At 43.0% G+C, this 26,798-nt stretch overlaps 1 protein-coding gene across 9 annotated transcripts in view; it reads right to left on the bottom strand.

Annotated features, from left to right (window-relative positions):
* dock4b (dedicator of cytokinesis 4b) overlaps positions 1-26,798 on the bottom strand; it is a 100,239-nt gene that overhangs the window by 45,038 nt on the left and 28,403 nt on the right. For all 9 annotated transcript variants that reach the window (XM_034526020.1, XM_034526021.1, XM_034526023.1 and 6 more), the window contains exons 3-15: positions 25,168-25,208; positions 24,160-24,215; positions 23,974-24,070; positions 23,310-23,458; positions 21,653-21,737; positions 16,282-16,433; positions 12,124-12,205; positions 11,882-11,942; positions 11,315-11,447; positions 10,260-10,348; positions 5,139-5,264; positions 2,352-2,476; positions 1,572-1,734 (exon numbers count right to left, since the gene is read on the bottom strand). In XM_034526020.1, the coding sequence (XP_034381911.1) occupies positions 1,572-1,734; positions 2,352-2,476; positions 5,139-5,264; positions 10,260-10,348; positions 11,315-11,447; positions 11,882-11,942; positions 12,124-12,205; positions 16,282-16,433; positions 21,653-21,737; positions 23,310-23,458; positions 23,974-24,070; positions 24,160-24,215; positions 25,168-25,208 (1,359 nt within the window). The remainder of the gene's footprint in view (positions 1-1,571; positions 1,735-2,351; positions 2,477-5,138; positions 5,265-10,259; positions 10,349-11,314; positions 11,448-11,881; positions 11,943-12,123; positions 12,206-16,281; positions 16,434-21,652; positions 21,738-23,309; positions 23,459-23,973; positions 24,071-24,159; positions 24,216-25,167; positions 25,209-26,798) is intronic.

Raw genomic sequence — 26,798 nt, 5'->3', positions numbered from 1 at the left:
GCTAGGCCTCAATAATGCATTGAAAAGAGGAACACTCTCTGTATGACCTTTGATCACTGACCACACTCAGTATTATTAGTGTTAGGTGGGGTCAGCATCTGTTACACCTGTGGCTTTAGAGGGGAACTGAACACTACACAACTTCTCCCACCGGCTCCAAGCAAAAATACAACATTTTGAGCTGTGAAGTTACTCTTCGAGAGCATGATTGATGTGGTTTCTAATTCCCTTCATTGCAACACACCACTTAAGCACTGTCTTTTAGGCGTGTGTGTGTGTGTGTGTGTGTGTGTGTGTGTGTGTGTGTGTGTGTGTGTGTGTGTGTGAGTGTGTGTGTGAATGTGTGGGTGTGTGTGAGTGTGAGTGTGTGATCTCCCAGGAGCAGCACAAGTTGTACTGTATTAACCTGGCCATTTTTTTTTTCTTCTGTCCTGTTCGGCTGTGATTAAGTTTTTACACCAGGAAAGATATTGCTTACAAGACTCAAGACTGCAAACTTGTTTGTTTTTGTTTGCCTCGGGCGCCAGGAGATTAGGAAAGATTAAGTTGTGCTGTGTGAAACTCAGGTTTCGCTGAGCTCGGCAAAGCAGGTGGAGATTGATGTACGTTATATCTTGAGCCTTGAACTCTAACAAATACACTCAGCTATTATATAGTACAATTACAGAGTTTGCTTTTTCTTAATTGTACACAGCAGCAATAGTATTATTAACAATTTGAATGAATGATTAATGAATTAATTAAATATTGCTGAACCAATCAACAAACAATCAGCTGTGATAAAACAAAAGCATTGCTCTGCATGGTGCTGACTGGCCCCTTTAGTCCCATTTAAGGACAACAATGGGCTCCCCACAAACACATTAACAATTACCGCTGCTGCATAATGAGTGCAAATACCAGATTGAATTCATAAAAAATACTATTTCTGTTTCGCTAGTATTGAAAATGAGAGTGTCTGCTAATCATATTTCTACATGCAGGTTGTCCCAGAGTTTGGGAGCCCTAATAGTACGTGTAATAAGTTCTCTCCAGTCTGGTGTCACTGCACGCTTAAATTGGGCTCTTAACGGGCAGCCCTTTGGTGTTAATGCTAGCACTGCAAGCTGTAATAAGGCTACTGTATCTACTGCACGCAGCCACACATCCTCCCAGCTTGGCTGCAAACTGCATAACATATTTTGGTCATAATTAAAGTTTTGTCTCATTAGGAGGTCAGAAGTTGGACAAACTAGTCTCATTAGGAAAATGCTTAAACAAGCGCACACTTATAGACTTGGACACCGTCTATTTGGGGTGTCAGCAGCCTCTGGGCTCGAGGCTAGTGTGTCGGCGGATTTAAGCGGGTGGGTTAGTGAATGTTTATTGCACTCCTCTCCCTCCACAACAATGCCTCTTCTTTACCACCAACTCCCCAGGATAACCAACTGAACAGAGAGCAGCGCCTCAAGCTTTCACACCTGAACAGATAATAACGTCTAAAAATGCGTGCAAAGCCTGGAAAAAACGTGTTCCCCTTAACCTTTTCTAGATGAATAAAAAGCTAAAGCCAAAAGCCTGTTCCCACTTACTGGAGCAGTGCCGGAACTCAAACCTGACGTGTGACCCTCGAAACATGTCGACTGGGATAGGCAGCTTGATCTGCTCCGCCCAGCGCGGGCTGTTGTTGTGGTACAGCACCAAGGAGTGGTACTCATCGCCACCTGGCTCACCAGCGCCGGCAGCCACGTGACTCTGAAAGACACACAGAAGAGAGCGAATCAAGACAAGAGGCGGATGGGAGAAGAATGAAAAGGAAAAGAAAAAAAAAAAACAGGAAGTGGGGAGGGGAAATGAGAGGCCAGGCTGGAGGATGAGGTGAGGGGGGCAGGTTTTGAAGGGCACAATGAATTAATGAGTCAGACATTAAAAGACAGGGGGTTTATTGAAAACTGTCCACACGCCGCAAATGCCAATAAAGTGAGAATGCCATGGTATTCATGCGTGTGTGTGTTTATGTGTGTCGGAGGGATGCGTGCCATGCGGTGGCAGCGGGGTTCTATTTGAGTCTATTTTCTCTTCAAGGCCGAGGCAGCGCAGGAAACCACAGGAGCAGACTGTCACAGCGCTGCACCAGAAATGGGCAACACACAGGAGAGACACTTAGCGCTCATCTGGGTCAGCGATATTTAAATGAAGAGTTTTGATCCCAAATAAGCGCAGGACTTAATAAGGCATTTAGTGTCCTTAAACAACGTCAATGAGTCATTCCAAACGATATATATTTTTTCCAAATGACAGTTGTTGCTTTTGTAAAAAGGAAACATAACATACAGCTGCTGAATAAGAGGGACAAAAAAATGAGTTTTTACCTTGAGGATCTGTCCGTCGATATCCAGCACATAGACGGTGATCTCTACGTTCCTGGCAACGCTTTTCCCACCCTTCTCAAACTCGCCTTTCTCCAGTGTGATGTAAAGGTCATTCCTCATCTCTCCTGCAGGAACATTGATTATGCATACAAGCGAGCATTATTAATGATCTCAACAGCTTGACGGCAATTTCTTGTGTCATGCTTCATGGAGTGGACAGCTTTTAGATAAGTGGCATTGAATTATATATTTTCTGCTGACGTGAAACCTACGCCTCATGTGAGACCTTTCACAACGAGAGAATACAAGATTTAAAATCCACAATAAGTAGATGGGGTTGCTGAAATCCATATGCTTTGATTACAGCAGAGTAACAGGAGGCCATAATTCCCCTATTTAGCACTGCACACCCATAACATTGACAAACAAAATCGATGCAGTTGACATATATCAAATACATTTTTATTCCATGCATTCTTCTTCCTTCCACAAAAGCTGGCACCTACATTACCCAACTCAACCACCACCAGCTCGGTCAAAGATTTTGGGAGCAGTGTTATGTAAGTAGCAGCTAAATGTAGCCACTATCCTGTGGCATCACTTAAGGCAACTAATCAGTTTTCACGCATCTCCTTTTGGAGCCATTGAGGGCTTTGTACAACTGTTTTTACACACGCAGTATCCTGAAGATCAGTAAACGGACTTCAAAACATTGGTGGATTAAAGTTCCCCTTTATACACTGTGTTTCATTCCTGCATGCAGATCATCATATCTGCTCAATATATAAGAAGATAACATAATTTACACAGAAGAAGATAACCATGTGCTTGAGAGAGCAAGGTGTCAGTGCATAAATTCAAATTTGAATTTGGTAAATTGAAGTGTCTGGGATTCAATGTCTGGGATTCCTAAACTTGAAGCTAGTGCTGCAATCTATAGAAACAGTTGGGGAAGTAATATTCTACATCTTGTTGATAGCTTTGCAGCTGAATGTACAACAACTGGGCCAGGCACACATGCATTTCCTCCTGTAGGGGAAGTCAAAATGGTGCAAAGCGCTCTGGGTAAAAAACAGCTTAGGCCTGTTTCCTCTGCAGCAAAGCTGTGGTCAGACACATTGCTAAATAGGTTTCCTATATAACCTCTGTGAGTGTGAGTGTGAGTGTGTGTGTCTGCTCTTCATATCTCTATTTCTTAGGTCAACATTGATTTTCTGCTCTTAACAACAGTAACCATGGCAACGTGGGGTATTCTATACACACACCCATACTGTATGCTTGCTTCTTTCTCTTACACACACACACATACACACACATACACACACACACAAACAAAAGAGTGCAGGAAAGCAGACATACAATGGGGCAGTTTCTTAATGTGCAATAGGAAAAAGGGAAGTTGGGAGGGTGGGGCGAGAGCAGCTGGAAAAAGAAAATGAGGAGAACGATACAGTGAGATACAAATCCAGAAAAGAGACACACAAAGAGGGAGAGGCAGTTCCCTTAGCCAAAGGGCAGACTTAAACGGGCAGACAGGGTGAGAGCACTCAGCATTAAGGGTTTGTAGTCAGACAAAGAAAGAGGCAGTGAACATAAATCTGTGTTAGTGAGGCGCTGGGGGACCCACAGTCTGTGGCTCCTCTTTATCTGTGTGACCAGACAGCACACCTCACTTTAAAAACGAACAGTCCCCTGATGCCCAGCTCTCATAAATGAATGAACAGACAAAGAGTCAGAGAGCTAATTCAAACAGTACTTTCACTTCTGTGATTCCAGGCACCGTATGTGTCAATACGAACATCTGAAGTTCTTTGTTTCATCTCGCATTCAGGTGATTGTGCATGTGTTGCCACGGCAACAAGACACCATCCATCTATGCTGTTTAGAGCAGAAGCTATCTAATTGAGGCCTATCTACCTGAAACAATCTGAATATGTCATCTTTCTGAGGGCAGCCTGAGGTGGAATTCAAATATCACTCTCAAGCATCAGGTAGGGATGTCAAGTGTTACCAAGGCAACTACAGTAGATGTTATAAGGCAGATCAATGTATACAATACAAACGCTAGAAAATACATGATTAAGCTTATAGTAAACACTATAGCTACGATATTATATAATGAAGATCCTTTATAGAGAAATACGTGTTTTATTACTCTGAAACCCCAGTTTCTGACTGTGTCTACACACCTGCTGCCTGGTAAGTCTTTCCATCTGATGCATAGTAAAATATAAGTATGTCTACAACCACAGGACAGCACTTTATGGGGAAAGAGCAGAGTTCTGTACAAGTCTGTTTTTCATGAAGCCTTGTTTCCTCTCCAAGACCAAAGATACACAAGTTAATTGAATCAGAAACTAAATGGTATGCAAGTGTGAACGTGGCTTTGTTTGTCATCTATATGCAGAGTAGTGTTTCAATAATAAATGAATGGAAAGAGACCAGGGTGGTTTGTATGATCAGAAATAGCCACCGTGGGGGAAAAACTGAAAATCCAAAAGGGCAGATGTGTCAGTGTAAGTGATTATTTAAAGTAAAGTGATCTCTGGCATGTGTGGTGGTGAAAAAAAACAATTTCCTGTTGTGAAGCTTGAAAGCTAGCTTTGTAAATTAGCAGTGGTCAGAGGTGAAATGTATATCGTCCACCGCTCCGAAAGGGGAGTTGTTGAATGTTGAGCAACAGGAAAGACAGCTGACACCCATGATGATCACAAACCCACAAGACTGGGCATAGTTGAAAATCAACTCGGCACCGTATCACTTGTACAAGAGAACTCGGAGACCTACCTGGCATGATAACGTCAGAGAAGCCCAGTTTCCTGGTGATGGACACACCCCGGGTGAAGAGGACCATGTACTCTCGTCTCAGCTGCTCTATATCTCCGTGGAGGAGCTGGAGACCCACTGCCAGACCTAACAAATAAATAACAACAACAACATGAAAAATGTGAAATACCATATTCCTATATTACAGACTTGATATCCCCTCCCTTACCCCTTACCATAGCCACTGAATAAACATTTTAAAAATATATCATAACCCTGTTCCAAACGCAATAAAAGAAAATTGTGTATTGGTAAGCTCAGAAGGTATATTCAGAAGATATTCACAAGGGCATATTTTCAGTTTTTATTGCAGCAAGATGAACTTTTGAACCAGACAACTACAGTTATACCTGCCAACATCAATGTGCATGTGCATGGAAGGACACAGACACCCCCACATATACATAAACCAAACATTTAAACAGCATGCGAGTCATCTCCAGCTCTTTTTATTGAGAGGGAATCCGACATGAAGGCCTGTCGTTCCAAATTCATATCCTCGTGCAATAACGCCAAATGTCAGCGCAGCTAAATTAAAGCACAGACTTGTATTTTCGAGTGCGCGTGAGCCTGTCGGTGCTCATGAGGGGAGACAAACGCATAAACAGCTTAACAGCAAGGGAGGGTGTAAAGGGTGATGATGGTGATTATTATTGTTGTGGATGGTTTTCAGAAAGTTGGGAGGCAGCGGTGAAACGGTTCATTAGCTGTGAGAGGTGTCGGTCACTAAGAGTCAACAAGGCAACGTGACTTGTTTGCAACAGACCAAAATTCACTGCACTGCAGAGGAATAAAGCAGGAAAGGGCTGTGAAGTTATGGGACAAAAGGGTTTATAAGATAGAAATGTTGTAATGCCTTAATTCGTAGCCTTTTTAGGCTGATTCTATATAAATTGCAAAGCAAGGAAAAATGCTTTCAAGAAAATATACCTATTTATTTACATCCCATAGTTAAATATATCTACGGTGTCTCTTTCTGTCTACTGTATAGTCGTATAGAAATAAATAAATTAAAAATGTTACAGAAACACATATTACCGGTGTGTAGTGTGGCTTGGTTTTAGGCTTTGTTTTGTAGCTACTGCAGTTAAGATCCTCAACTCATATTAATTATATCATATGGTAAAACAAATGTCAAGAGGCCAGATAGTGATCTGATATCTGACCGAGAGGCAAGGACGCCATCTCCAAGACAAACTCCAAAAATAAACATACACAGGCTATGAAGGGTGGCAGAGACACTACAGGGAGGTTGAGAGGGTTGGGAGGGACATTACAGTCCTCTGATCTAAATAATTGGAAAATAACACATATAGTTCATCAACAATGTGTTCAAACTGGCACCAAGGCATTGTGGGAAATGAAAGAAGAGGTCCCATGAGGTCCAGGAGAGTTTTGTTTTTTTAGCCGGACCGTATCTGCCTGCCTCTTAACATGGATCAAGCCTTTTGGCATTCATCTGCACATAAACAAACATACACACAGATAGGCTCTAAAAGCTACTGCCCGGGCTACAATTAAGCAAACCAGCTTCATTACTATTCTGCCTGACGCGGACAAAAACACCCTCAACCTCTGCTGCCCTCAGCCCACCTGGCCTGCCTCCTCAAAAACTAAACAAAAAACAAACGGAGGGAAATAAAAACTCAAAAAGCAGAACAGTGGAGTTGTCGCAGCCTCTTCTGTCAATGCCTACGCTCGCATGGAGGTGGGAGCTGAATTATCTACCTGACCTGACTCATGCAGAGAGATTCTTATGAAATCCCTTTTATGGCTACGTGTAAACAAAATCACCATCAACTCCTGCTCCAGCCTTTCAAATTTGATTACCCAGAAAAGTTCACAATGACCATGAAATATACGGATAACAAAACAGAAATGGGGTAGTCATTAGTCTGCATGCGAACAAAGTAACTGTCTCCCCACACAGACTGTCTCTCTGCATCTTTATTACCCAGTGTTCTTTATATTTCGAGGGCAGTGCATTCATCTCTCCCCTGCTAATTGGCTGCTAATAAGAGCCTTCTGGCCCACGGCCAGGTCCGTTTGAAAGGATAACCACATAGCGAGACAACTTCAGACACACACACACACACACACACACACACACACACACACTCATACAAAGAGGGCATGGTGCGTGCACACACACATATATATAAACATGTACACACACACTCAAATACACATTGCGTTATCTTACATCACTGCACACTTTCTTTTAATTGCCCTCCTGACACTAAGTGTAATAAATTGTGGTCCTTGAATTATCCATGGTGTCCCATAACTCTTGCGTGGACGTCGTCACGGGGACAAAGTGTAGAGGAGACACCGACCTGTTCGCTAAAGATGAAATATTCTCTCTCGCTTTTGGACATTTGGCGCCGAGGCACGGCGAGTGAGTCGAGTGTTATCTGTGCTGTAATGTTACTCTGCCGGAGAATAATTGCCCTTTGGGAGGAATTGACTTTTCCGACGACAATGTACACACACAGTAAATATGTGCTGCGAGTGGTGTTGTGCATACAGTAGCTGTTCTGAATGGAGAGCGAGCACAGTTGAGGTAAGTGCTGAAAAAAAATAAAAGTGGCGAGTTTTTCAGGGTTGACGGAGAAATTGTTGCTGAATATGCGTCTTAATAAATGCGGACATGATATCAGGCCGTTGCAACTCGTGTTGCCGCTGTCATCAGTAGAGTACGAGCAGGTGTGTGTGAGAGACGTGTAATTAAAGAGATAGAAGAAGTTAATAAGAGGCAATAAGATCGCAGTCAAAAACTGTCATAGCTAATAAAATGATAATGAATTAATTTGGTCCAGACAGATAAATGGTGCTCATAAGTAAGAAAAAAAACATACTTAATATTCAGAGCTCATTATGCAAAAAAATTAAATGGCATCTACTTATGCGATTAAAGCATTCGTTTTGTAAGATCAATGTCAAATTCAGTTAAGTGGCCGAAGTGTCATATTTTTTTTTTTTTAAACAAACTCGCTTGAATTATGCATGCCGGAGTATTGTGACAAAAGACGCACAGCTCTCGTCTCATGCACTTTAATGGAGAAAGCACCGAGGCTAATCAGCTGTTCAGCTGGATCAATGTCTTCAGCTGGCAGCTACTCAATAGCTAACACCCAAGTGTTTACGATAAACTGCAAACAAACACACACACACACACAAACACACACACACACAGCAGCCAAAGAAGGGAGTAACTCTTTTAAATCCAATTCACTCTAATGTGTTCATGATGAGCGTGCTAGTGTGCATAATTCTATCAAAAAGAAGCCTGAAGCAAACGCGTGTATGTTGGCTACATTTTGAGAAAGGCAACGAGCCTAATTGTTTTTTGATTACTGAATGTTCATCTTAAAGCCTGGAAATGTCCCCTCCATCCATCACTGAGGACACCACTTGTCTGAAGAGTCATCTCGAAGGTCTTAGAAGTTTAACATCAACAGGGAAAGCACCACATTATCTATCCGCTTCATCTGTAATTAAATCAGATAGAGTGTGCGCAGCTTTGATAATACAGCCAGTCAACAGTTTATGCAGCAAATATAGCTGACGCGAGAACTTAAGATTTCGTCGGGAGTTCAATATGAAATAAGGAAACAGTTAAGTGGTTGCGTAATATTTCCATTTCTAGTGTCACTCCTTTGCTTTATCGTGAATCCATTTAGACTTTTGTTGCACTTATCAGCTCAGCTATGCAAAGCCCCCTGCGTCTCCATCTATCCAGCAGCGGCGCCGTCATATAGAATTTTAGCTGGATGCTGCAGTTCTGTTGTGAAGCAATGGCGTGTAAAGATGCTGCTTGGATAACGCAGGCTGTGTTGAATGACTTTGTGTCCTTCCGTTTGATTACGGCAGTCTTTATATATATATATATATATATATATATATATATATATATATATATATATATATATATATATATGCGAGTTATTCATGACCACTTCAAGTCCCCGAGTTGTGCGACTTCCCCTCAATAAATGAATTATTGGTCTTCTGAGACGAGGTGAGAAGAGGAGCCGAGTCAGCAGATTGTCACAGATTCTTGACATTCCTATAATCTCTTCTCCCTCAAACGATTATCACCCGTTTTCTATGGAGCAGGCTATGGTGTTCCTCCAAGAATACACAATGGACATGTTAGAAGACAATGAACTCTTTTAAATAACAGCCTGCAGCAAGTTTGCAGCAACACTTCACAAAAACATTATGTAAATGAGACAAACTTCTAATGAACTGTTGCTGATTGCTTACTGCCGGTTGCCCATTTGGCCCCTCGATGCAAACAGCTGCAGACGAGCCAACATTGTTTAAGTCATGGTTATGTTTCCTCCCATCACTCTTTGTACCCTATATTCAAGCTTCCTGCACTGTAGATTACATTTTGAGGTCCTAATCAGAAATCCATTTTCGGGCTATAATTTTTGTGCACACAAATTTGTGGGTATAATAACAGCTGCATCTATATCTGAAATTAAGTGCGAGTCTCAATGCCGAACAAACCTTTTCACATGCCACGTGACATTTCTTCGAGGTTTGGAGAACTGAATGTTCTGATTCTCCACCAACCTGTTGCTATGGGAAACTGCTGATGCTGTGGTTCAGTGTGTGGTGCAAATGGAGCTATTTATAAAAATCATCTGAATGCAGTCGCAACAGCAGGCTTCCTGAAGACACGACCATGTGAAGACTGACCGGCTCCCCGAAAGAGGAACTTCGCTCCGACATAAACGCTCCTCAGACTGACCGGACGCTGACTGTTGCACAATAAGAGACTGATGATGCAACCGAGCTGCTAAGTTTGTCGTCGTGGAACAATGTGGGTTTTGTGAAGGAAATAAGCCGGATTATCACCAGACTATTGAATTAACAGCTTTGAAAAGTTGTTGCCTGAGAATAAAAACATGATACAAAACAAAGAAGTGAACAAGTACATTGGCTTAAAATCAAATCCCACAAAGCTAAAGAGGCCAGATTCTAGCATTATTACATCTCCTTATTTAATGTCTCAAAACAAGACGTGTGGATGTGACGCAGCAAAATAAAGAAAACACTTGTGGTTCTTACCGGTGTTGGAGCCCGACAGGTTGTACCTGGAATTTGCCTTTTTGATTAAGTTCTCATGGATCTGGTGCCACTCACTCTCTGTGTTACACCTGAAAGAGGACACAGAGTAACATAACATACATATTTTGTATAGATTTTATACTTAAAAGGGTACTTCAGCAATTTAGTATTTCACTTCGCCAAAGCAGGAGGACTCACAAGGGCAGATTATAAAAGAATGGTCAAAGTAAAAGCAGCAACTGTTGGCCTGATGGTTGCTGCTTTTATAATGTATGAGACACGTACCGTGTGACTCACTGGAAGATGAGCCACACACTTGGAGGTCAAGTAAAACGCAAGTAAAACGTTACGGGTTTGACAGTGACTAAAAACAGTTGAACTTGTGCAGGTCAAGTAAACAAATTATTATAGTATTTACTATGACGTCTTGTCTGGGCCTGATTCTGAAAACATCCAGTTCAGAACTTACATGCTTATCCGATTAAAACCTCTCTGGTGTTACTGCAGGTATAAAGAAAGTAGTTGTATTTCCTTCTGAGCTAAATGTATTGGGCGCCTCAGTCTGATCCAGCTATAATGTAGGTCAAACTACTGTGTTAACTATCGCCATTGTTATCCCTTAGAGCATCGTGGAGACGAGGTAGGACCACAAAGTCCTTTCACTTCTGGTGTAAAAACAACAACGAGAAAGGTGCATTTTAATTGGGATTTTCTTCTTCAATACTGCTGTTATTATATAGTTATACTACCAGCTAGCAAACTGACTCAAATATCTACATACAAATGTGTTTTTAAGACTGCTATCTGTTTTTTAGGAACTGTGATTGGTATAGAATGAACTAACTTCTTGCTAATTTGGAAGACCGGTGACTCTTCAAGGAATACTTTTGGGAACAGCCTTAAACCGCTATCTTGCCGACAGAGAGATGAGGAAATCTCCCACTTACATATGTGTCTGTTAAATATCAAAATTAAAACTAGATCACAGTTAGCTCAGCCACAATCTGTTGTCTTCGGACTTTGTAATGAAATGCTGATCGTTTACGGGGACTTACGCGTAGACCTTGAGCAGGTGGTCATCCTTGGAGTCCGCAGTGAGGAGGTCGGCGATGCTGACGACAGCGCAGCCAAACGGCCTCCTGTACTGTACGCTACACAGATTCTTCTTCTCCCCGGCTCCCATTCTCCCTGCACACACACACACACACACACACAAAAAGAAAACAGTCACGATTAGACAAAATAACTGCGATTGACAAAATGATCCTGAAAATAATCAAAATATGCACAGCACTAAAACATATGGAAGACCTTATATTTGATATCGGTTCGTATTCGCATTAGTAAATAAAATATTGTGCGAGTCTGTTGTGTCTTACATAACTAGTTTATTTTAGTTTTTTTTTTTTTTTTAAATCAGGCTCTATTTTTCCCTCCTCCATTATGATAGTGAGCTGGTCAGCTTTTTGAAGTCACTCAATATTCACGATTATCCCAATAATGGAAATTCATCACCACTCGTTGCGAGTGTCCTACATAGTCCCATCCCTCCTGCTGTGAAAGCCCAGGAGATGTGAAAGACAGTGCTCAGTAAAATAAAGAAGCGGCCTCATAACTCCCACCTATTCGTATGATGTGCACCACGATGTAGACATCTTTTCGTAGATCGCTGCTTCCCAAATCCTGAAAAACACCAAGAAAAAACACATTTTAGCATCAGATTCAATCACTGCAAACAAGCTACAGAGAGCTAACTTTACTCCTAGATGTCAGAGTAATGAATGGAACCTGACTTCACTGTACATAGCTTTAAACTGCTTCCAATCAATCTTTCTAAACGCAAAGCCATGTTCGCTATACTCACCACAAATAGCGTGCATTGTCTTTCCGTCTTCTCTGGCGACTTGGGCAACCCGCTCTTATTCAGCTTGACAAAGAACCTTTCACTGTATACGAGGAGAGACGGCGAGAGAGGGAACACGCGTTGAGATGAAGGGGGTCAGAAGTGGTGTAAACAATTGCATCCACGCCACCGCTAACAGGAACAGAGTGAAGATCAGAAACGGTGTCAGAAAAGTCAAGCGCCGAACGGCGGGCACTGGAGGAAACGCTTCAAAAGTTAAAAGCTTCAAACCAAAGCTGTCTGGAACGGAATATAAGGCAAGACAGGCAGAGAGGGCTCAGAGACAGAGGGAGACAAAAATATATACAAAGCTTGAATTACTGAACCAAATCCGCAACGCAGGCCGCCTAACATATCCGACAAGAAGTACATCCACACGTGGCTCCTCTGCGGCTGGCTTAAATATTCAGGGTGTCGTTGCCTATCGTGGGTTCTCTTTGAAACGTTTTAGCTTGAATACTCGACTGTCAGCAAAAATAGTGACGGGTTACAACAAAACAATCTCCAACCTCAGTCTCGAAGCTGCCAGAAAACCAAAGAGGATAGTCTGATGGTTGAGCTAAAAGGAAAGTCAGAGCACCAACAAAGTTAGTTGAATTTATACCGAGGGTCTGTATCTTTCAATAGCTGTTGGGACGCTTCAAGAAAAGTCAGAGGGACCGCAACAGTCATTAGGGCTCATCATCTGGGGACCATGAATGTCTTTAAAATGTGAAGGCAAGGTTTAGGACCAAAGTGGCAGATCTATGGCTAAAAATAGAACTGGAAGCAGCTACACTGAGACAATTGATTGAAAAAGTAAGTTGTCTGGCTCTCTTTTTTTTTTAAACAACTCGGAATCATACTCTGGATAGTTTGCCCATACTGCAGTGCAAACCTTCGAATATAATATGCAGGAGCCTCACAGGGGCAGAATGAACGGACTCGAAATAACAACTCTGGCCTCGAGTGCCCCCGCCTACGTGCGGGCGTGTAATTAAGTGCATGTCGGGCAAAAAAAACAAACAGAAAGGACGGACACAGATCGCCTTTTCATTCTCTTTGTACGCCGTCCTCTCTCTTTCTATCTCGCACACAAGCTCAAAGAGAGGCGGCGCAAGGCATCCTGCTGGGCCCCCGTCTCATCCTGGCTGGCGAGCTGAGGGCTAATCCAGTTAGGTGACTTTCACAGTCCGCCGATAAGCAGAGAGAAAACCTTGTAATGCACCAGTGCCTGACAATGAGCCGAGTCTCTGGCACGGTTAGCGGGCGCATGCTACAGTAGACCCATTCACACGAGAGCAGCGTGTACCCCAACAGAGCCTATATAACGTGACTTCGTGCTGCGTACGGCGACGATGGATTATGATGTTTCAGAATAGTCGGAGCTATTAAAAAGCTCTTATTACAAGAGCTTAAAAGTGATCACGATCTCCTCTACGGTGTAAATAAGAGGCTGCTTCTTGCACTGTAACTCAGTGTGTTGTGTATGTAGGGCAGTGGGCGCTGTTTGAATTAATTACGGTTCTGATAATTAATTATACAAATGCCGACGATTTTCCAGACATGTACCCCCCCTCAGTAAACTTTTCCTTCTCATCGTCCGAATTAGAACGAGCCGGTTTGATTTGGATGCGGCTGTTCCTCATTAGCTGCTCTCCGTGACTCTGCAGGCCATTTTTATCCAGCCATATGGAGACGGATTCCTATGCATTAGACATGAGACTTGCCCACGCTTACCCCGAACCCTAATTAGCGCTCTATTGTTGAAACCCCAACTGCCAATTAACAGCCACTCCTGCAAAAACACAGACGCACACGAGTGTCTTACACGCCCTCCCCTGCCGTCAATTCTTCTCCCTCGCAGCTGCAGTGTGTTGATCACCCGGGCTGAGAGGACCCGTGTCCCTCCAGCGGGGACCGTATCTCGTTCTATCATGGCTCGCATTAACATAACATGAATGGCCGATTCCCCTCCCCTCTGGGCCCACACGGAGCATGCTATTCCCTCTCCTGATATCGATGATTGCATTAGGAGCTGTGCGCTCACCCGACAAGGGGGCGGAGGTGGGGCGGATGGGAGGGGGGGGGAGTGAGCGACTGGCGTGTAAAATACTGGCCAAATTAACTGCCACTGTTGCCTCCCCTCGATAAACCTAAATCCACCCCCCCAGAGGCCACGTTGAATGATGAGAGAAGGAATACACTAAGCGGTGTGGTGAACAGGTAGAGACCACATCCATCTCTTTGTGGAAAACACACACTGGACACACACACACACACACACACACACACACACACACAGGGTGACCTTGTTAAGAGTTGAGTGGAGGTTACGATTAAAAAAGGCGTGAAGTGCCAGTATCTGTGGAGAGACCAGAGCAAGGCAGTGGGAAGTGCGCGGCTTTGATCTGGGATGGCACCAAATCTTAAGAGGAAGAGCAACAGGACCGTGTGTGAGCATCGTGGAGCGTGCCAGTGTGTGTCCTGCCGCGCAAGCCAGACAAGGAGCCTGTATTGAACACAAAGAAGCTGCCACGGTGCACAGGGGCTGCTGGTGTTGGCATGGTACTGAGACAACGGGTCGGACCCCCATCTGGTCTCTGACAGACACACACACACACACACACACACACACACACACAGACAGAAACCACCAGCACAGAGGGAAGTGTCGAAATGGCTCCATGCCAGGCATCTTGCCCAAATATGTGTGTGACCAGACAGTGAGAGACAATGTTGGCCAGCTGCCATTGAGAGATCTTCCTTGAAGAGAAAACCACTAAGCCCAATGGTTAACTCCCCCCCACCATGCCGACAGAAAAATGGTATTTAGACAAACTGTGAGAAGAATCTCGATGTGCTATTATATCATCATATGATATCGTATTGTCATTTTTTTTCCTTCTGTTTAGATAAAGGTGCATAACATTAGCTTAACAACTAAAGCTGACTTAATTCTGTTTCAGAGAAGGAGCTGTAAATCCATTTCAAGTGCATGCATATGTTTCGAGTGGAACTTGATATGATACCACTGGACTACCACTGAAGTACGGATCAGGAACAGTCGCCAAAACGTACCTTAATTATTGGCAAACCGCTTACCGTACATCAAGAACTCAGATGTACGAGCTCAAAAGGAAGCAGCAGAGCACATTTAAATATACCTCCTAATTAAAAGTGCTTCTGTGTGTGTCTGTTTGTGCAAATCTTTTATGAAAAAAGATGAAAAATGGTCTTGCACACTTCTTGTAGAAATAGAACTTCTTTTGTTGCGTGCCATTATTCATATTGTGAAGGAACCCACAGACTCTCCATGCAGGGTTTAGAGAAACTTAGGTCAACCAAGTTTGCACAAAAGTTAGATTTTCCTGCCAGTGATGTGATGAATAATGTATTGGATTTCTTTAGAACCAGAAGTGGAGCTACTGTATCCTGAAACAAAATAATAAAAGAATCAATGCCCCCTTTGTTCTTCTGATGTGACCCAGTGGGGCGAGGAGTAAGCGTCACACACTAGCATGTCTTATCAAAAGAAGTTTCAGTGTTGCCGTGCTCTTTTTTTCTTCTTTTTTCCTTCAACCCACTCCTGACGAATCCGCTTGTTTGTGACATGAAAAGGAATTTTCTTCACTTTGAACTATGAAACCAGGGAGTTTAAACACAGTCTTTTATTTTGGCCAGCGCCCCATCAGGAGTACAAAGGGGCGTGTTTGTGTCAGTGTGTGTGTGTGTGTGTGTGTGTGTGTGTGTGTGTGTGTGTGTGTGTGTGTGTGTGTGTGTGTGTGTGTGTGTGTGTGTGTGTGTGTGTGTGTGTGTGTGTGTGTGTGTGTGTGTCAAGCACACTTCCAAGGCGATAGCACAGACACTTTTTATATGACAAAATAGCACGGCCGTGCCCACCTTTATGTGTCCACTTGCGCTTTAACAACCTACTTCAATTAATCAATCTTCATGAATAGAGTTGGAGCGGCCCTCTTGAGGGGAGGAGCCCTTTGAAACATCCCCCTGCAAATCACCAATCCACCTCACTTACATTGCTGCGGACTGTGCAAACTGTTTTAACCCTTTGAATACTGGCTCTGCAACATACAGACCACGGAAAACACAGTCAAATCACTTTTCTCTGAAGTGTCTCACCTGAGGGGCCGGTTCTCCCGTCCATCATAAATGTGGAAGAAGACTTCTAGCTCTTCCCCCAGATTTGCACTCATCAGACTCTTCACATGGACAAACAAGTGATGGGTGCTAGCGGGCGCGGGGGTCTCCTTCTTACGATGCCGATGTTCCATCTGCAGAGGAGAGAACAATATCCGTTTCCAGGATGGTACTCTGGGCAGGGAAATCTATATATAGTATATTAGACTTGATCGGCATCTTTACAGAACTGCAAAAATAAATAAAACTGATACAAATACAAATTGTGCTGTTCTGATATAGGATTGAAGGGATGGATTTGGAAAGCTGGAAAATCCATGAGCTCTAAATCCAGAAGATCCTCAAAAAGCAGGATCAAAGCTTATAAAATGTAGTTAATACCAGGGGAAAAAACAACATTTGGTTACATCTCTTTTAATACTGGCCAATCACATTTAAGAGCGGCTGTATTTAGTATTGAGTTTCCTCATCAAAGATCAACAATATCGCTCTGAGACACTCAACAACGTTGGGAGGAGCTTTGCTGCAGATTTGCATATATATTTGAAGACGAAGGCTAAGATATATATTTTGTTGATATAGATCAAGTTAATTTAACGTCTAATATCGCAGACTGTCAGCAGCACCAGAGGCTAAGATGTCAGAGTTTGACAGTTTGTACTGTCTGATGGTTTCTGCGATCTCGTTGAGCCAAGAAACAAACGGGACACGGGAAACGCATATTGCTGCACATACGGATATGCACATAAACAAACACTTTAAAAATAGGGATTTATACTTTACAAAACAAGGGTTTTCACAGAAATGTATTATAGCCGAGCCATCAGGGTCTAAAAAGGCACCAAAACTCATTGCCCCCCCCCCCCTCCTTATTCATTTACCTCGAGCATTTATCTGTAAGTAGGTTCATTATTTCCTTGAAAAAAAAGAAAGAATTAATGGCATTGTGATTTGCATCCCTTTCAACTCGTGGCTTAATCGCAGAGAAACAGAACACGGAGGACTGAAATTCGCCCTGAGTATAAATTGCGACCGTCACACAATGCAGCAAAAAAAGTCACATCTCACTTGCGCCTGGCATTACATGCTCTTTTAAGTCAGAACTAATCAATACTGCAGATCAATAAAGCCTCACGCGGCGTTGTCAATACCACCCAGAGCAACACAAACGTTGCAGCTCTGTTTGTGAGAGGTTCATCCTAATCCCCCGTCAACATCCAAAATACGAGGACAAACACACACGTGCACACACACACACACAGAGCACCAGATGGCCAATAGAGCTGCTGCCAAATTGTGCTCCACATTCACTTTCATAGCAGGACGTAAAGAGATGGGGAGGTTGAGGAAAATAATGAAGAAAATAAAAATCCTGTGATGGTTTTGTTTATTTGCATTATGTCGTCAAAGCTACGCTGGGTGAATCTGCAGAGGAAACAAAGTTGGGAACCCTCTTTTGGTGTATTTGGTCAACATTTGGGTAAATAATCCAATAATTTGCTTTATTGCAAAGACGTATTTCACTCTCACAGTACTTTCATCTAATTTGTCATATTTCCCATATGGTGAATAATGCGAGATTGGGATTATTTGGATTGTCTCTCAATGGCTCACTGTCGGCCGGGACGGCATCATCAGCAGTAACCGCCTCATGAGATCCGCGCAGAGCTCACATGCACAAACATTCAATAAAAAGCACTGAATGTCGTACATTGCTCCTTTAACGAACATCTGAGATTTGAGAGTAAGTTTCCAAACGCCCAATGTGGTTTCTTTACAGCCAGTCTGACTCTGAACAAGATGTTTGTCATTATTGTGGCCCAGAAATTAGTACATTTGCAACAGTTTTTCTGAAAAGTTGTGATACATTTTCTTGGTAAGCTCGTTGGAAGAAATCGTGAATCCTTTATTGAAACTTTAATACACAAACTGGGATTCATCATTGCCTTAAAAAAAACTACTTGGGCGTGATTGAAAGTCCTAGAGGATAATAATAAAGAATAACCGGTCTGCAGGGAAGTATGACAGCTGAGGTTCAGGATGAAATTTTCACTTATATTCCTGATTCGGAATAAATTTCTATAATGTACAAAACTACAGTGATTGAAAGAAATTTTCTTTTTCTTTTTGAGAAATAATGAAAGAAATTCCTGGAATCACGATTTCTGGAGGCACTCTATAATAATAAAAAATAATACGCAAACATGGATGAAGTGAAAAGAGCAGCTTGAAGTGGTTCTTCCCCACATTACAAATATGCTGTTTTGTCTCTGCAATGATGTCGCAGCGTTTTGAACACACTCAGGAGTGCATTACCATGTGACGACGATATTACTTTGACAAAAACTAAGAAGACAAAAATGCTGAGAAGGTTCGAGTGTCTGAAAGATGTGGTAAGGAAATGTGAGATAAGCAGCGACTGCCTCGAGGGTAAAAAAAAAAGAAAATATGTAAAATTTATGAAAACAGTTGGTTGCACTATAAACATATGAAAAATAAATTAAATAAAAACACTAACATCGTCCTCCAAGTCTCAAATAATGCTTTAAAAAGTGCAATATCTCTCAAATGTAGGAATATGTTTTGTTCGGGTCCAGACAGCACTGTTTTTTTTACCAGATCCCTTGTGTTCTACACAACAGGGCAGAGATGCTGGGTTGTTCATCTGGGAAGGCCTAATGTATGCTGTGGGATTTTATTACAGGGGTTATTTATATAGGTGTGGTTTCAGGGCAGCTTTCAGCGTGACTAGACACAAACGGTAGACCGCCCCACGCTGGCAACATGAAATACTATGGGCTGCAAGGAGAGGACCAGAGAGAGATACAACTGCTATATTGAGAGAGTGTGAGTGAGAGTGAGAGTGAGAGAGAGAGAGAGAGAGAGAGAGAGAGAGAGAGAGAGAGAGAGAGAGAGAGAGCATGTGTGCTTTCCCAACCGTCTCATTATTGTTCACCCGGTAATCTTTTCCCAAACAGCATGAGGCAGCGCGAAGTGGAGTGGCTGTCGGAGAACTAGGAGCTTCTAAAAAAGGGTGATAGGGGGGTCAAACTGAGGCGACGGAGAAACTTCTGGTCTTTCCACATGCCTCCACCGGAGCTGCCTTTCATCACTCACTTCTCCAGCATTATTTAACCCTCTTTTCATCCCCCTTTTAAAGCGCGTGGCAAGGAGACCCGTGTGACACGAGTGGAGCTTTTAAGCTCGTATCACTTTCGCGATAAATGAAGTCACAGAGGATATTTTACTACCACATGTCCAGGGCCCGGCCTTGAGCTATCCGTCACTGCTGTCTGATCTGCCACCGCTAATGAATGCATCGCTCGGGGCTCTAAACTCTGGTCCGCTTCGCTCGCGCTGTGCACCGGACTCACTCTCCGGAGGGAGTTTGAAGCCGCCTTGCCGTGGCACTACAGACAGGTTTAGCAACGGAGCAGACTTAGCTTGAGACTGGGGAGAAAGAGTATGGATTTGATCAAGGTTTTTGCTACCTTAAAATCTACAAGCGCAAAGAAAAATGTTTCAAAGGCCAAATAAATCCAATAAAATTCAGGCACTCAATCTCCAGACTATTTTCCGACAATAGAGAGGACATGGTGTCGCTTGAATGTGTCCTTTAAGCACAGGCCCTCCGGCTATGTATGCGGCTGGAAGCAAGGTTGATGTGAGCGGGCTGAAGGGCACAACAATATAGATTGGAGGGGGGGGGGATTCACGTCTTATCTTTCACAATCATTTGATATTTCATCTATTAATGTAATTAATACAAAACAAATGATGATCATTGATTGCAAAAGAAAAAATGACCACAATGTCTTTTCCTTCCTTTTTTATCACTAGTTGGACATAACATAACTCCTCGCTTTGACAGAGTAACACACACACACATGGTAATCCCCATCTCCATTTAATTAAGCCACACCACAGTAGCACAGCAAGACAAACAAGACTAAGAAGCTTATAAAAAGATCTCACTGAAAAATATCTATGTAATTTGGGCTCGATATCGTGGTGTTTTGAGTCTTGCTGTTCGCCAGTGTGTGTGTGTGTGTGTGTGTGTGTGCTTTTGTATGTGGATGGCGGTAGAGAACACCAGTCCCTTCATCTGGTCCCAGTGTAGGGCAATTGTAGTCATTTGTTCATTTGGTACGCCGTTTAATAGAGGTGCATTAAGCTTTCTTCCTGCTATGCCTGCTTTTGTTTTAACAAATAAAAAAAACAGATGGATTAAGAGCTTCAATTAACCCTGCAAAGGGGAAGCCGTGTGTGTGATACAATTCTCCACGCACAGTATCGGGGCAGAGAAGTGGTTGCCATGGTAACAGCGGTTGGGGCTTGGGGAAAATGGGAAGGGGGAAGCACGGAGAAAACAAGGAAGGAGAAGAAGAGCAAGAGAGAGGTGTGGAGAAGGGAGAGACGCAGACATTCCAACTATACTTCATGTTTCTTCATGTTTTCATGAGTTTGTTTGCGTATTAATACTGTGGAAAGTATCTAAACTAGAAAAAGAAAAAGAACCACAATCACTAAAGCTATTCTTTTCAATCTTTCAGTGTAAACCTTTAAGCCAATGTGAAGTCATTGAAGCACTGAGAAAAACGAAGGGAGATTGTGTGATATGATCGAAAGCTCCGGTGCACAGGAGAGACCGTTCGGCAAGCTGCTGTTTCCAAGGCAGAGAAGGAACTTGTATTCCCCACTTTAAAGCCAACATGGATGAGAAGTCTTGCATTCACTAAGACACCAATGTCCAAGATCGTTCTATTTTCCATAAAGGTCTGAGATTGAAGCTTAAAGGAGTGCTTAAGTGAAGATGTGAAGAACTTTCAAAGATGGACTCTCACGTCAGCGTGGAGGAGGTTAGCTGGATCAGACAAAGAGGTGAAGAAACAAATGGGTAATACATCCGTCAGCTGTCTGATGCAATCAGTTGAAGAATGTGTTGTGTAAAGCAGCAGTAGACAATAACGCACACTGCGTAGAATACATGTTGTATATTTATCCATTATCTATACCCACTTGTTATGTGCTGGGATTTCCTTGGGAGTGTAACCTTTATCCAAAATGTATAGGGTTAGGGTTAGTTGTTTTCATACCGTTGAATTATAAATAAAAAAAAACGGAATAAGAAAAAGGCCATACACACACACACAGGTTTATAACATCAGTCCAATCTGATGTTATGGACCAAGCCCTCAATACCTAGACTATACAGTAAGCTGGATTTAGCTGCTTTATCCAAAGATACTTGCTCTTCTAATCACCCGCCCCTCACCACCCTGCTCCCTTAATGAGGTGCTGGTCTGAGAACAACAGAGGTCAATATCGCGCGGCGGGTTGGAAGACCACTCACCAGTCTGTACAGCTCTGTGACGCTGATTTCATCGGGGTCCACCATGCTGAACTCTCGCCGGGGGACCAGGTCCAAACCCAGTTGTCTGGAACACACAGATTCATACGAGACACACGTCAGCAATAAAAGGGACAGGCCTGGTCAACCATACAAACAACCCTCAGCGAGGGACTGTCCACCCATCTCCTCACTAAGGAGGTGTGCGTGTGTGTGTGTGTGTGTGTGTGTGTGTGTGTGTGTGTGTGTGTGTGTGTGTGTGTGTGTGTGTGTGTGTGCGTGCGTGCGTGCATTTGAAGAGGGCGCACAGCAGGGGAACGAAGGACAGTGAAGGGTAAGGACAGATATAAAGAAAAAGAGAAAGTAAAAAAGTTGGGGGATTTATTATTTCACCCCGATGGCATGGAGAGGAAAGAGAGAAGAAAGAGAGGGAGGATGGAGGGGGTGCTGTCTTTGTAAAGGGGGGTGAGGAGTGTGCCTACAGGGATGATGCCAACAAAAGTCAGTGGAGCAAGGAGAGAATAATAAGAGAGGGAGACTGTGTGAGAGAAGGAAGAGACGAGTGAGAGAGAATAACTGAATCGAATATTCTGAATGATTACAATTTCCTATTTTTCCTCAAATATGTGAAGAAATGTGTAGAAGAAAGGTTACGTTTGATACAAGTGTTCGTTAAGTTAAACTAATGTTAGATGAACTAAGTTGTTATTCGAGCACGCTGAGCTGCTCCTCATTAGCTACAAATAGGATTTATATTATTTTTAAACACTTCCCAACTTTAGTCTTTTTTTTTATTTATTTTTTTATGTATTTTCCGCCTTTAAACTCTCTGCAAGTTATTCCTTACAGTGAACATGAAGTATTCTTTTTTTTGTGCAGAAGATACAGGGTATTAATGTAGTTATGCAGATGTGAGCAGGGGCTGGGAATGATTCGTCGGTGGTGCATTCAAAGAACATCAAGATTTTAGAGTGAGTTTGTGTGTTTTTTAATGATAAGGAACCCCTGGAACAAAACATTGGCATGATACTAACCTTATAAAGCGGATAAATAAGGCCGATCCACATTAAATACAGTTTCTTGGTCAATGCCATTATAATATTCTGTGTTTCTGCTAAACATCCAACATAAGGACTTTTTGTGCTCAAAGAACTATGACATTAGATCTAAAGTTTTGGTCCCTGCTTTCTTCGGTCTCACATGTTAAGTTTCCTGAGTTGCTGTAATGGTTTCTCAGTTTCTTGAAAAGTTGTTGTCGTGGATACGGGCAAATGGAAGATAAGCAAAAAGCCAATATAAATGATGCAATAAGGATGAATTTGGTGGTGCCTTGCCTTTTAAGACTTCATTTCAGATGATTTGTTATTGAATGCACCAACAAGCAAAAAAAAAAAACTGCATTAACACGCAATAAAAACATAACTTTTACCAAAAAGCAAGGCTGACTAAATGTTCCCTGTGATGAATTGCTGCTCTCAAGCCAGCCTCGGGTTGCTGGTATTTAATTTTCATACAACACTATAAAGCGAATATAATCTGATGGCTGAGCAGAGGGCAGAAAATCCTGAACCGAGGAGTTCAAGATGAATAATGAACAACAAACACAGAAAAGCAAAACACAGAAAAAACACAGATAGGCTCCTTTGACATGGAAACTCACTCGTTGCCCCAGTCCAATCTCGCCGTGATGTGCTGCTTGACGTCCCTCATGCGGTCATGGGTAAGGTGACCCACGAGCACCTGCCGCCTCAGGTCCAGGATTTCATTCATCACGTGCCAAAGTCGATGGAACAAATCCCCCTCATTCTTCTGCGGACACGGGAAACAGTGGGGAGGGCAGAGGGAAGGAAAAATGAGCCGAGAATCGCAGCGAGTCAGCCATTGAAAGGATGTCAGACAGATAAGACACAAATATACAGTTGCATCTTGTCACCCAAAAGCCTAAGTGAAAACAAAGTGACAGAGTACACATTAGAGAGACAAAAAAGCGTCATTGAGAGGAACAGAGAGAGGAAGACAGAGAAACTTTAAATGGATTTGTGCAAATTAGCTCCAGTGTCCTGCTGCTTTTCCCCCCAAATGTATGCACTTTGATCTGCGAGTATTCCTCTGCTCAATTTAAATCAGCACCCCAGATAGCTTAATATGCCACAAACACAATCAATCCAACTAATGAATGTGTATGAAAAAGCTTTGACTGTTTGCGGCTTTTGAATTACCCGGGGCCAAATGAATTCCCTTCACGAGAAACCTAAAAATACTCAAACTGTGTGTGTGTGTGTGTGCGTGCGTGTGTGTGCGTGTGTGCACGTGCGGATTCTTACCACATAGAGTTGTTTCCACATGGCACCCCAGTCTCGCAATGTCGAGGTCATCTCCGTGATGACAGAGTCTTCCACAGGGATGACCGTCTCAAATTGCCTACAAACGTACACAAATAGAGTTCAAACCTCTGTGGCGACACACGGGTACGAGGGAGAAGAGAAAAAAAGGAAAAGGGAACTACTTACCCTTTATTCTTGACGTGGGCATTCTTCAAGTGGATGTAGCTGGACGGAAAGATGCCCTTTGAGCACAAGACCAAACGGGTTAATGAGAAGCCCTTCTAACGATCAGCAAGTCTTTCTGCGAGCACGCAGCATACCATCAACACGGTGTGTTTGTGGGTTAAAAGAAGAAGAGCAGGGGGTGGGGGGGTGGGGAATGGGAGCAGCTAAGGAGATAAAAGAAAGTAGCATTGGGATTTAGGAGACAAAAAAAACAAGATGAAAAGTGGGCGCTTGTGCGTGTGCGTGTGTGTGTGTGTGTGTGTGTGTGTGTGTGTGTGTGTGTGTGTGTGCCCTGTTTGATGCTAATAAACTGCAAGTTGCTCCCTATTGACTCCGGGAGATCAAAGCAGAACTTACATTTAAGTAAGTGAGGATAAATGCAACACACTCGCACACACAGAGGCTCTCAACACGACACTCTACTCCCAACTCGGTTTTCTCTTATGACATGTTCTTTTGAACAAGCCTCATCTATCTGGTTTACATTCTGATTGTCGGCGTCAACAGAAGAGTGGAATTGATTAAAAGAAAAAATTATTGATGAACTATTTCAACAACCTATGAACAAAAGAGTTGGTATCATGGGTTTCCATTAGACTTCTAGAGCTCTGCTGATGGACCTTTTTCACTGTGGACATGTGGGATCGTCATAGCCGGTGCGGGGAAATTAAAACAAGAACAATGGTTGAAATAACGCAAACCACCTGTGTGGATTGACCGTAGGCGTGTAGGGCCTTCAACACTACGGGGACAGCAGCTAACCACATCCAGCTTGTGTTACCAACAGGCTGAGCACTTTCACCACACAAGAGTAAGTACAGCTGTGGATATCTGTCGCTGAGAGTTTGGTGAAATTGCTCGTTGAGGCCTCAAACAAAAACTACATGACAGAGAGAATATGGGTTGAAAGAGGGTAAGCAAAAAAGACAACAACAAAAACACACACACACGCCGAAAAGGTTTGCTCACCTTGATGTTTGGATTCTTCAGGATGAAACCTCGGTACCAGCCTGCAGAGACAAAGCGCCGTTTTAATTTACCGCATGTCCGTATGAATAATGCACCGTGAGATCTTTATATCTGGCTTAGACTGCAGGTCACGCAGGGAAAGACGGTGGATATGTATGGAATATAATACATTCAATAAGTGAAGGATAGCATGTGTGCCTGTGTGAGATTTAATGACAAAAGATCGAATCCTTCGGACAGCTGTGTATACAAAAGAATTGCGTAACAAGCCCAACCAGACGTTGTGAATCGGGGACTGAGACAGAAACGGATCGCTGGCCGGGCATCACGCTGCCAACTGAAGGACTTTCCGCTGCCAATAGAAATGTCATTTTGTTTTGCAGTGACCAAAGGCTTGATGCGCAGCAGAGTGACGGGAGGGAACCCGCGTGACGAAGCTAGCGAGAACCCTGTAAACCCGACTCGTCCGAGCAAGTATGAAAAAAGAAAAGCAGAGATGGAGTAAAAAGGTCTACAGCTCGCGCTCTGCTCACACCATTACACACTCCAATCTGGGCTCAAATTAGTACGCTTAGCAAATCCCAGTGCTGATAGTAACAATCTAATACATTTATATCTGAGGCTTTGAGCTGATGCTCTTTTCCGAACTGACGATGTGAGCTCATTCCACTGTTGCAGTCATTGTAAGTCCCTCCAGATAAGAGCATTAGCTAAATAGCTCAAATGTAAACGCATTAGATTATTCTAATCACTGTCGGGTTTCGACAGATCATCTGTGACTTAGGTAGTGCTTTCACTCAGATTTGTCGGAATGGCATTGAGTAATTTGTCCCGGGTCATCAGTAAGAGACCAGTGGGATGTGATAACGGATCAATGGGTGATTCCCAAATCAGGGTTACAGAGGTAAATATTTGAGTAGCTTGGAAGGGATTTTAAAACATGTGACGCTGATCTTCAGTAAATCTATGGTGATAATAATGAGCAAACGACCTGTGGCAACATGCTGACTTGCACAGTGCACACTCCACGCCAACCTGAAGCAGTTGCAACACTTTGAACGCAACGTGTTGGGATTTAGATGCAGAAAGAAGAAACAAATGAATAAGCGAGCACAGAAGTTAGTAGCTACCTTGACGGACCTTCAAAATGTTTGTGTATGTGAAAAAGAATACTGCAGCAATATCCACACGTGGTGTCTATGAAGAGGTAGTTGGGCTCATGTGTGGGCGGTGGAGGGAGTCGTTGAGATAAAAACCCAACAGCTCCCTTTAACTATATGCTGCACACTGCAAACGTATTCACTGCTGTCAAGGAACTTAACAAAAGTTCACGTTAGAGCCATTGACGTGACCAAAGTTGAAAATCAAGGAGGTGCCTTTACAGACAGGTGTCCCACGCCAGCAAAGACACGCTCACATGATAAGCCCCTGTGTTTTGAAGTGTCAACAGCATTAACATGAGGCAGACCCATTAGTCTGCCTCCACTGCTGTCAGCACCCCGTCTCTCAGCCTCCTCGCCGCTGGCAGGAATTTGATTTTGTTCCTCCCATCTGGGCCAAGCATTCCGCTGGCTGTGCGATTGTCTACTTCCTCTGGGCCTTTTTTAAAAAAAAATTTTTTTTTACAGCAA

The sequence above is a fragment of the Cyclopterus lumpus genome, chromosome 23 (genome assembly GCF_009769545.1).
Source record: "Cyclopterus lumpus isolate fCycLum1 chromosome 23, fCycLum1.pri, whole genome shotgun sequence".
Taxonomy (NCBI): domain Eukaryota; kingdom Metazoa; phylum Chordata; class Actinopteri; order Perciformes; family Cyclopteridae; genus Cyclopterus; species Cyclopterus lumpus.
The sequence above is the reverse complement of the archived record's forward strand: the minus strand, read 5'-3'. Positions and strand labels throughout refer to the sequence as shown.